Source organism: Lepidochelys olivacea (genome assembly GCF_965140295.1).
Source record: "Lepidochelys olivacea isolate rLepOli2 genome assembly, chromosome: 3".
NCBI lineage: Eukaryota > Metazoa > Chordata > Testudines > Cheloniidae > Lepidochelys > Lepidochelys olivacea.
In genome coordinates, this window is record NC_140413.1 from 115,039,814 (window position 1) to 115,052,413 (window position 12,600).

The 12,600-nt window shown below is 38.8% G+C and overlaps 1 protein-coding gene across 3 annotated transcripts in view; it reads left to right on the plus strand.

Annotated features, from left to right (window-relative positions):
* PLEKHG1 (pleckstrin homology and RhoGEF domain containing G1) overlaps nt 1-12,600 on the plus strand; it is a 216,936-nt gene that overhangs the window by 189,570 nt on the left and 14,766 nt on the right. For all 3 annotated transcript variants that reach the window (XM_084625153.1, XM_084625154.1, XM_084625155.1), the window contains 6 exons: nt 2,996-3,178; nt 3,275-3,370; nt 3,601-3,687; nt 7,854-7,887; nt 9,117-9,212; nt 11,686-11,724. In XM_084625153.1, coding sequence (XP_084481279.1) covers nt 2,996-3,178; nt 3,275-3,370; nt 3,601-3,687; nt 7,854-7,887; nt 9,117-9,212; nt 11,686-11,724 — 535 coding nt within the window. The remainder of the gene's footprint in view (nt 1-2,995; nt 3,179-3,274; nt 3,371-3,600; nt 3,688-7,853; nt 7,888-9,116; nt 9,213-11,685; nt 11,725-12,600) is intronic.

Sequence of the window (12,600 nt, forward strand, 5' to 3'; positions counted from 1 at the left end):
ATTTCATGGGCTATTGGCAACTTTTTCTCTTGTCTATGTGACTTGCTTTTGCTGTTGATACATACGCCATCAGCATTTTCTATTACATACATACTTCTACATACATATTTCTATACATACGCCATCAGCATTTTCTATTACTCTGTTTTAATTTGTTCCAAATTTGTTTAATTTGCTATATCTAGACTCCAGTTGAATATTGTGAGTGTGTCTGTTGGAACTCAGAAATGTTGGTCATAGGTGCTACAGAAGAACCTCAGAATGAACTATCTCTTACATGCAGCATCCTGTGAAATATTTGTTTGCAGAATTACAGATAACTTTTCTGTCGTCCTGACGCTTCCATTGTACACCACTACTATTTAACCACAGGGCATATTTTTGTTGAGAACTCCTGTAGTTCCCTATTTCAGACTTTTGTCCTTTTTAATTTTGTTTGGTTTGAGACATTTCTCATCTTACTGCTTATTTTGTCTCTTCCTCTTAGCTATTGAAGTGTGGCTGTATGTGCCTATGAGTTGCTGTGTAAAATATACAGAGAAGTGGTCAGAGCCAGCAATATGCCTTATAAAAAAAAAAATCCAGCTACTCTGCAATGAAGCATTTATTGAAAAGGGAGTGACCCTAGGTAGTCACCGTAGTTTATAGTAGATTTTCTTGTGCAGACTTTGTTTGAAGAACCATCATTCCCTCTAAAAGTTTCACTAATTCCAGACCTTCTCACAAAGGGTCGCATACACTTTCTATTGTATTAAGGAAACCAGCAGGGGTATGGGGAAGGAGACATCTCCCATTCAAGTGATCTATAAGTTATTCTTTGTTTCTTGTATTTCTGAGCAGAGATGGCGCTCACTAAATCCCATATTTGTATGTTAATTGGGGAATATAAATAAATGAAGAAAAGATCATTCATTTTAAAATGTCTTCCCTGAGTCCATGTAACCTTTCCTAAGTCACTGACATAAATATGGATATTGATATCTGAAATACTTGGCAATAAAGTTGGTTAGATGCTGTGGAAAACTTAGTTTAATAATTTACAGTCTGAGCTGGTAAATGTGTAGTGGAGAAAACCTTTCGTCTCAGTTTGTCATTCTAACCGTAATTTCTGTGTTCTACATGGGTACTGATGTCTCTTCTATGTACTATCATGTAATGAAGTGTCTGTAATTCTGCAGCTACTATGGCTGCATTTCTGCATGAATTCTCTTCCAAAGTGGATAAATTGATCTCTGGGGTACACTTTAACTGATGTACAAGTTACAAAAGAGAAGTGATAAAATTGGAACTTTTCCATTCATTGTGTTTTTTAATCACAGTCTTGTGTATATTCCAGAAATGTTGCTTCAATGTATTGTCAGATGTACAGCAATCACTGTGCTATTTGAAAGAAGCTCATAGATACATAGATATTAAGGTCAGAAGGGACCGTTATGATCATCTAGTCTGACCTCCTGCACAACGCAGGCCACAGAATCGTGCTATCTTAGAAATATAATTCTATAGGGTCATATCTGTAATAGGGACATTTTCCCCCACATTGCTATCACCACCAGAGTTAAAGCAGTGCTAGCGTTGGTTGGAAATTTTTTGAAAATGTCTTAGTGTTGGTGCGGTCTAATCCTGGGTTACTAGCACCTGACATGTTAGATGTCATGCTTATAGAAGTTATGCCAATGGAGTTGGAGAACAAGGAACTAGAAGAAACAAGGAAAGAAGAGCACAATAGTGTAGAGCTTCATTTTCTTAAGGCTATCACTGTGCTAACCTATGTTTATTTGTATGTATTAATTATTTTTATTTAAATAATAACTATGTTGTCACCCGAACGTACCATTAGCAACACAAATACATCTCGGCCACATTGAATGATCAATTCAATAGAAACTCAGCCAGTCATCTCCCCTTCTATCATCTAGAAAGCATGCCCTCAGCTTTCTCCCCAAACCCAGTCAAACAGATGTCTTTTGCAGCCTTCCCAGAAGATCACCAAATCTGGACCATTTCAGACTGGGTTGGGGAGCAGCGCAAGCTGGAGTCCATATTTGTAAATTATTTTTTTATTCTCCAGGTTGCCTACATCTAACCCCTGCTAGGCCAATCACCAATAACAAGAATCACATGGAGAAAGAATATTAAGAAACATTGGACCAAAATTGGGCAACTAAAAAGAGTTAGTGATTTTTAGTGCTGGTGAGAAGTGCTAGATTAACAGTCCTAGCAACTGAAGTTTTATAGTTCTTCACAGGACAGGTAATGGTACTGCAAGGTAGCAACATTGCCAAAATTCAATCTCCGTGCACTTCAGTCCTTGTCATCTCTGCTGTGAATGGCAACCAGGGTGCCCATTCAACTAATTGTGATGGTAGTTTTTGTAACGTGGACACCTATCATCCACCATGAAGACCCCTAACTCTTTTCACATAGGCCCTTAAACAGCCGTCACGTGGGGATTTTACATTGTTAAACATAGGTTGTCAATAGAACTGAACTAATAACAGATTTTTCAGTTTGCTGGTAATTCTGAAAAATTGAGGCAAAAATTGTTTTGGATTGAACTGAAAATGAATTTTCATTTAACAGAAAAATAAAATAAAGTAAGTTTTGGATTGAACAAAATGCATTGTTATGTTAAAATTGAACCATTTCATTTCAATTTTGACAATTTAAAATGTTTTTTTATTAAAATTAAAGATAATTTTGAAATTAAAAATTGCTTTGAACTGAAAATTCAAACTATTTCATTTTGAAAATAAAAGTTTCAGAATTTTCTTAGGTTTTTTACCAAAATAATAAAGCAAAGTCAACATGAATTTGCTAAATGTTTTAGTGTCAGTACATTTTCATTTTTCACAGAAAAGTGTTTTGTCAAAAAATTTCACTCAGCTATAGTTGAAATAGAACATGTCCTAATGTCCTCAGTAGATCGTACTTTGAATGTAAAACTCATTTAATAAAATACTGTTCAGAAGGTGCATTGTTTTCTCTGTTTCAGGAGATACAAAGTTTACTCACTAACTGGAAAGGGCCAGATCTCACTAGCTATGGGGAGCTGGTTTTAGAAGGAACATTCCGCATTCAACGAGCCAAAAATGAGCGCACTTTGTTCCTCTTTGACAAACTGCTGCTTATTACAAAGAAGAGAGAAGAAATGTTTACATACAAAGCTCATATATTGGTATGTCATGGAGCACATTTTAATGTGCTGATTGAACCAATTTCCAGCTTTCTTTATACTTTCCTCTGTGATTCACTATCTCTTCTCTCTATACAGTGTGGCAATCTCATGCTTGTTGAAGTAATACCAAAGGAACCACTTAGCTTTAGTGTCTTCCACTACAAAAATCCCAAGATGCAGCACACAGTGCAGGTATGACAGAAACCTCCCTGCTCTGAACATAACCTTACATGTTGTTATACATGATGTCAAATAAAACATTCACCCAATTTGCTGTATTTAAAGCCCATCTCCCCTAATATTTGTGGTAACGGGGCCAACTTCTGCCCTTAAGTACTCATGTACACCCCTGTATTTATAGTCTCCAATCCCTGAGTGGCTACAGTAATGAGTAATTTGACTGTCTCATGATTTTACAACAGGCTAAATCACAACAAGATAAACGCCTTTGGATTCTTCACTTGAAGAGATTAATTCTAGAAAATCACCCTGCTAAAATTCCTGCTAAGGTAAATAAACTAACTCTCTAATCTTTGTATTAATAATAATATTTGTATTATTTAAGGCACATTTATTAGCAGACAGTCACAAGACAATTTGGAAGCAGCTTTTGATATCGAAAGTCCTCTCTATGTGAATGAAATGGAATTCAGGTAATATGTTTTTTTTTTTTTTTTATTTTATTTTTTTACATCTTCAGACGATTCATAAAGCTGAAAGGGAAAAGCTCCAGCAAAAACATCTACGGGAGTTGGCACACGAAACCTAGAATCTCATCGGTTTGTCATACTCTTTGTCTACCCTGGGATTTGTCCTTTTGCACCTGTAGTTATACCAGGGTAGCTGCACCAGAGTAAACCTGTAGTGTAGATACATAGCACCAGTGTAAAAAGTGACTTGCATCAGTGTAATTTAGCTTGGTTTAAAACTGGGGTAAACTGGACTGATGTAAGTCACTTTTTATGCTAGTGTAGTACTTCTGCTCTGGGGGTTTGCATTGGTGCAGTGACCTTGGTATAGCTCAAGCAATGTATTTCTGGAATTGCCTACACCCAGCTGATGACAAGGCTTTAGAAAAAAGCTATGGGCTTGAACTTGTCATTGTATGTAGAACACCCACTGGAGTCAATATCAGTTTTGCATAAAAACTGATGGAAGGATATGGTCCCATATTTGTAATATAATTAACATTATAATAGAAAACTGAACACACACTATAAGATACATTTATACCAAGCTACTTATTAATCTTAGACTCTATTTAGTCCTTAATAGAATTTTTAAAAACATTTTCTACCCAAGTCTCCTGCCCAAATACAACATGTTGCTTGTATCACAAAGAGTAATCTTAAAGTTATCCCTTTGAAGCCCTGAGAAATAATTTACACTTATGGATTGTCTGGCTATGTAGACTCCCTCCTCAGGCCCTATGCTACCAGCACTCCTAGCTATCTTCGGGACACCACTGACTTCCTGAGGAAACTACAATCCATCGGTGATCTTCCTGAAAACACCATCCTGGCCACTATGGATGTAGAAGCCCTCTACACCAACATTCCACACAAAGATAGACTACAAGCCATCAGGAACAGTATCCCCGACAATGTCACGGCAAACCTGGTGGCTGACCTTTGTGACTTTGTCCTCACCCATAACTGTTTCACATTTGGGGACAATGTATACCTTTAAATCAGCGGCACTGCTATGGGTACCTGCATGGCCCCACAGTATGCCAACGTTTTTATGGCCGAGTTAGAACAACGCTTCCTCAGCTCTCGTCCCCTAATGCCCCTACTCGCGCTATATTGATGACATCTTCATCATCTGGACCCATGGAAAAGAAGGCCTTGAGGAATTCTACCATGATTTCAACAATTTCCATTCCACCATCAACCTCAGCCTGGACCAGTCCACACAAGAGATCCACTTCCTGGACACTACGGTGCTAATAAGCGATGGTCACATAAACACCACTCTATACCAGAAACCTACTGACTGCTATGCCTACCTACATGCCTCCAGCTTTCATCCAGATCACACGATCCATTGTCTACAGCCAAGCTCTACGATACAACCGCATTTGCTCCAACCCCTCAGACAGAGACAAACACCTACAAGATCTCTATCAAGCATTCTTACAACTACAGTACCCACCTGCTGAAGTGAAGAAACAGATGGACAGAGCCAGAAGAGTACCCAGAAGTCACCTACTACAGGACAGGCCCAACAAAGAAAATAGCAGAACGCCACTAGCCATCACCTTCAGCCCCCAACTAAAACCTCTCCAACGCATCATCAAGGATCTAAAACCTATCTTGAAGGACAACCCATCACTCTCACAGATCTTGGGAGACAGGCCAGTCCTTGCTTACAGACAGCCCCCCAACCTGAAGCAAATACTCACCAGCAACCACACAACAGAACCACTAACCCAGGAACCTATCCTTGCAACAAAGCCCGTTGCCAACTGTGTCCACATATCTATTCAGGGGACACCATCATAGGGCCTAATCGCATCAGCCACACTATCAGAGGCTCGTTCACCTGCACATCTACCAATGTGCTATATGCCATCATGTGCCAGCAATGCCCCTCTGCCATGTACATTGGCCAAACTGGACAGTCTCTACGTAAAAGAATAAATGGACACAAATCAGATGTCAAGAATTATAACATTCAAAAACCAGTTGGAGAACACTTCAGTCTCTTTGGTCACTTGATTACAGACCTAAAAGTGGCAATTCTTCAACAAAAAAACTTCAAAAACAGACTCCAATGAGAGACTGCTGAATTGGAATTAATTTGCAAACTGGATACAATTAACTTAGTTTTACTTTGTATAAGGACCCATCCACTCCCAGTCTCTATTCAAGCCTATTTCCCCATGTTTATTCCCCCCCCTTCCCGCTACCCTCCCTCCCCCCACTGTTCCTCAGATGTTCTTGTCAACTGCTGGAAATGGCCCACCTTGATTATCACTACAAAAGGTTCCCCCGCCCCCGGCTCTCCTGCTGGTAATAGCTCACCTTACCTGATTACTCTCCCTACAGTGTGTATGGTAACACCCATTGTTTCATGTTCTCTGTGTATATAAATCTCCCCACTGTATTTTCCACTGAATGCATCTGATGAAGTGAGCTGTAGCTCACAAAAGCTTATGCTCAAATAAATTTGTTAGTCTCTAAGGTGCCACAAGTACTCCTTTTCTTTTTTCAAATAAAATAAATATCTAGTGTCTACTCACACCTGCTGATTCCCCTCCACCTTCCCTCCCCCGCATCTTTTCACATATTAGTGGTAGTCAATTCATGACACCTAGTGGAAAATAACTGGACTGCATCCTTATCAATGCAAACACTCTAAGCTATTTATTTATGTATTTTTATTTTTTTGGCTTATATGTCCAATGATATTTTTTTCTTTAGAAACATGTTAACACAGGAAAAGTCTTGGGATATTGACTTTGCTATTTAAACAGTAATAAAATATTAATTTTTGGTGGTGGTACTTGTCTCTAGGGCAGATGACATCCAAAAAATAATTTAAAAAATAAATCTGGTTAGAAATTTAAAAAATAAATCTGGTTAGAAATTGCTTAGCGGGAGCAATGTTGATACTTGTTTTTCATGGCACACAATAAATTTTCTCCTCTTAACAAATGAGTAGTTTTCCAATTTAATTTTTTTGGATTTTTTTTTTGTTATAACTCTCAAGATTCCAGAAAGCATTCACATTCAAATGGACATATATTTAGAATCCCCAAATTATGTTTTAGATTCTGAACACAGCAGATGCGGTAGGTAGTGGGAGGAGCTGTTAGAGAATTAGTACAGCTCCCTGATTCTGATGTCAGTTGTGTGCTGGTCCCAGCAGAGGTTGGAGCAGCCTTTGGGCTGCTCTAAATTCCACCAGCTGACAACAATCCCATAAGGGTCTGTCTGCCAAGCCAAATCTAGCCAAAGGGCTACGTGTTCTCAAAATACTCACTAGAGGGGCTAATGTAATCAGGTATGCCAGCTTCACACCTGCTGGTATTTCCTCACACTAGAAAGATACCCAGCTAATACAGTGTAGCCATTCACTGCTCCCTTGGCAGTGCTGGAATGGTGGGTGGTAAGGGAAATTGTGGTGGAACCTGTACAGTGAACAGCAGCAGTTGTTACTTGCTACCTGGAAAATTTATTTTACTAAACTTGGAAGAGTAAAATGCTAGTCCAGTATAATGTGTAGTGTGTGGAACCATCCACACCAGAGGTTCTCAAACTTTTGTATTGGTGACCCCTTTCACACAGCAAGCCTCTGAGTGTGACACCCCCCCACCACCCTTATAAATTAAAAACACATTTGTTTATATGTAACAAATATGTTACATATAAACAAACATTATATGTTTATATTATAAATTCTGGAGGCAAAGTGGGGTTTGGGGGGTGAAGGCTGACCGTTTGCAACCCCCCCACACACACACATAATACTTGCAACTCCCTGAGGGGTCATGACCCCTAGTTTGAGAATCCCTGATCTAAACTGTATATAAAGTGACCAAAGAAAAATTGCTTATAATGTTTATTGAGTAGAAATACATTTTAATTGTTGAGCTCCTGTATGTGTCATGTGACATTACTTAGCATATTTGTATTGTGTGACCTGGTTTTGCACAATTTATATCTTTCAGGCCAAGCAGGCAATTCTAGAAATGGATGCCATACGTAAGTTTTTTTCTTTCACTATAATTTTTTCAACCATTCATCTTTAGCTACATATTCTTTAGATTTCATCTAAAATACAAGAAACCTGTGTGTATGTTCCTTAAAATAAGGCTTGATCCTGTGCAGATTAGTGGGAGTTGAGGCCACTCAGCAACCAACAGGATGTGGCTGATAGTAAACGGGAAGGTTAGATCAGCCCTCCGATGGACCACTCCATCTGGCTCTTTCTTATTCTGAACAGAGACAGGGTGTGGTTGGTCAGCTGCTTTAGCAATGTTATCTCCTCCTGGCCAGGACCCATGGAAAAGCTGAGAATAAGTTAAATGCCATTTGAGGCTTTCATACTTCTGTCTCTTCTGCACGCTGGCAAACCTATGAAAGCAGGCATCATGGGGGAGCTGCTACTAGGGATTCTCTGGTAATATAGCAGTCTGGAATCCAGACAGAGCCACCAGGGAGGTATGAGGCTTCCTCATGGATGGCCTTGCTCTCTTGCAGACTAGAAAGATATGAGGGTAGAATTGTAGGGTATTCAACAGGAGGCAATTGCACCCAAAGAACCACCTCAAGAAAACCCCATAATGGGACCCTGACAGAGTTTCCCTTTCCTCCAGAGTTCTCTTCCATGAATATTTTTGAGGGATGTGTGCGCATGTGTGTCCATCCCATGCCAGAGTTAGGTAATGTTAGCCTAAGATGTTGCTAATGTTCGAAGATGAACCCAATCCCCTCTGTACCCTGTCTTTTTTTATCTCTCTTGCTTTCTGCTTTTACTAATGATATGGTCTGACCAGCTCTTCCTGTCCCCTATGTTATTAGAAATCTCTGGTAAGTTAGTAAAATTCACTCCAATTATAGATTTAAACACAATATAGCTAAATGCCCAGGAAACCTTGGAGCAGATCAGACTCATATTTTTTTTGTGGGAAATGGGACAGGAGGGCACTGTCTGTGACTGCAGTACACACATCCAGATTAAGTTAGACATGGTAATTGTGCAACAATATTGTTGTGTTAGCAATCCATTGGTAAAGTAGTATTAAATATGTAATGTTTTTTCAGTAGCTAATTGGTAACACTACAACTACCATTATCAGTTATTTGTGCAGCTCTGACAAAGTATGTTCCACAATGTAAGACACAAAATGAAGGTAAACCCTTCCCAGAAGTGCTGATGTGACACATCAAATAATACTTAACGTTTATTGATGCCTCTGATTATTTTATAGATCATCCAGGATTCCACTATACTCCAGAGGGAGAAATGAAAGCATCACATAATTCTAAAGAAGGTCTTACCCCACGGAGGGTGAGAAGGAAGTCAGGTGATTAAAATGTGTACTATCAAAGAAAGCTAAAGGAAAATGTATTTAAATGTTTTCAAATTATACATAGCATGGAAGGGGGCAAAGATTGAGTTACTGTAAGAGGCATTATGTGAAAAGAAAATGCCCTCCACTGATTGCTGTTTTAAAACTGAAATGTATTGCCTCCAACAGATTGTCATGTTTGTTTGCAATCAGTAGGTAACTCCTAATCTATAATTATCCCTATTGAAATAAAATTATCAGTAGAGCCGGCCAGAAAGCACCATCCATCCCATCAGAAATTCTGAGTGTTGGAGATTTTGTTTGATTCTGAATCAGAACAAAACCTCAAATCTCAGAATTTCTGGCAAAAGGGAATATTCCGTGATGGAAAAATACTGTTCCAGGTCCCTGTCCAGCAGCGCTGTTCCTGGGCTAACAACAGCAGAGAGCAGGCTACTGAGGAGGAACCAGGAGGCTGGCTGGCTGGCTGTTGAGGAGCTGGGAACCCAGGTTCCTGTGGAGCTGGGCAGGCAAGCTGGCAGGTTTCAAAATCTGGTTGGCAGGCAGGTTTTCATGGGAAAACCTGCCTTGTTTCTGTAGTAATTGGACATTCCCACTGGTACAAATGGGATTTTCTGGCAGAAAAATGGTCCACTGAAAAATTTCCAGTTTGTTCTATTTATCAGTTTTGCTCCTTCAAACTCAAAACACATACACTCAAACACATAATAAAGTGTGTGTGGATTTTTGGTTTTTTTCGTCTTTCCTCACAAGCTACTAGCCTAGTTTAAGAGGTTTTTGGAGAATGATGAGGAGAAAGCTCTGTGGTTTATAAGACACAAGACTGGGATCCAGAAGACCTGGGTTCCATTCCTGACTGTACCATAGTAACCTTAAGCTTGTCACTTAATCTCATACAGTTTATACAGTGGGATTTAATACTGCTCACTTCACACAGGTATTGTAAAAGTTAGTTAATGTTTGAGGGGTAACTTGAGATTCTTAGAAGGTACTATAGAAAGACAAAATATTATTTCTATCTACTGAACATAGAAGAAAAGTAGGAATGTGCCAAAAATTAAACTAAACTAAAATTTCAAAAAAACAACTGAACTTGAGTCTTTTCAGTGCCAAGTATATTTGAAAGTGATAGATGCCTCTCTTGAGGGGGGGGTGTATGTGTGTGAGAGAGAGAGAGACACACACACACACACATACATTACTTACAGCTAAATTTTTTTGTGAGGTGACGGTGGGTTTCAAATGAAGCTGCATATTTCCACATCTAGGATGTATATTGCCAAGTGTCATGGCAAAGTGAGATTTTAAAGCCATAGTAAAACACTCATGGATTGGGTAGAGAAAAAATATGGGTATCTTTTAACAGGTTGTTTTGATAGTCTTATGGTATATGTGCCATTTGATTTTATTACGTTACCATAAAATCCAAACTGCACACTTTAAAAAACAATGGATGTTTGTGGGTGTGTATTTATTTATTTATGCATATATCAGAAAGCCAAGTACTTTATGTAATGCTGACATGCTTATTTTTTAAAAAGGTGAATAATAAATACCTTGGAACCTGTTTTTACCTTAATTACATTTAGCCTGTTGTTTTAAAATCAGAATCCTATCAGCCTTCTGAAGGCTAGAGATTTGATAAATGGTACTGTTGGTCTTTTTTCATCTTTAATAACCTTTCCTGGTTATTTATTGTTTTTCTTGCTGCAGTTAAAATGTTTACATAGTTTGACCAGTTTTGCATCCTAACTTTTTATTATGTCTATCTTCAACTACTTAATTAAATATTAAGAGACAGTGATCAAGTAGATCTGAGAAATGTAATATTCAGTTTATACCAAGTCATTTAAGTATAGTTTGCAGGAATATTGATATAGTGACTTAACATAAAGCAACAATTACCACTGAGAAACAATCAAGTCAATAAAGATTTTCAGTTGTTTTTCAAGCAGAATCTTCTATATAATGTTTCCAAGGTATAAGATTACATTGACAATGTGAAATAGTAACTGAATGGTCCTGTTTGGAACACTCAATACTTATACTTTCAACCTACACTAAACTACAAATCTCACCAAATGTTTCTAATAGAGCAATAAATCTCCAGCAATTTAGACCAAGATTTTCAAAAGTGGAGGCCTCAAATTAGGCTCCTAAGTACAAATTTAGGCACCTAAACAAGTGGCTTCATTTTCAGAAATGCTAAGCAACTCCCACAGATTTCAAACTCATACATTGACTTCAGTTGTGTGCTCAGTACTGATGCAAACCATGCTAGTTCCTAAGGGACAGGATTTTCAAAATCACCTGCGTGATTTAGGAGCACAAGTCCCATTATCCAACCCAAGGTCCCTATGTATGGACTCAGGAGCTTAAATTTTGGCATGCATTTTTTAAAATGTTGGCCAAGATACCAGTAACTTTATTTGGAACACTGTAGGGTTAACTATGTGTATCCTTTCAGAACCTTCATCCAGAGTCCATAAAGTTATGAAGCCAAGTGGTAAGTTATATTGTATCCAATAGCATATGCTATTAACAGTAAAAAATCAACACACTAAGCAGTATATACCATAAATTAGGTAAACTAACATAATGGAATTCAAAGATGTACTATCATCTTCTTCATGACTCTTCCCATTGTGCTTAGTTTACAGCACTTGTAGAGCTGGACCCTCAGCTTTTGTAGACAGATGTAGTTAAAGGTAATGGAGTTGCACTGATTTACATCAGCTGTCTATCTTGTCCATAGTATGCAACCTCAGCCTTGAGAAAACTGCAATGCAGAGAAAGCAAAATGAGTTAGTGTATTATCCTTATCTTTGAATTTCCATGTTTAGGCCTGATCCTGCAAACACTGAAGCAAGTAAATAGTCCCACATACATACAGTTATTCATGTGTTTACAGGATCAGGAACTTAATTGGGATTCATCATAATGTTATGCCGAGAGAGACTGGTAACACAAACCTCTTGGAGACAGGGTGTGAACACACCTTTCAATAAACATCATTGTCAGGATAAATTAATCACAAGCGCTGCCCCCTCTCCTCCCCCTCACCCCCACCCCCAGCCTAAGACAAAATGGTTTGTGAACATGCCCAGGAGTTTCTGGACTGCATGGGCAGAGGAATTTTGTTGAGTGTTGATTTGTGTTAGAGGTGGGGGGGTTGGAGGCAGAACACAGATAATGAGAATACTCTCTCTGTTCTGTGAGGCCACAGCAAAAAGCAAGAAGGCCAAGCAGTAGCCTCTGAGCATGGTGTATGACGGGGGGGGGGAAGCTAGAGCGCTTTGGGTTCGCTGTTGGCTGAAGATACTTGGGGGTCTAGCTGCTGTTGGTTCCTCCTGCATTTGGAGAATTAGGACTTTGTACATTC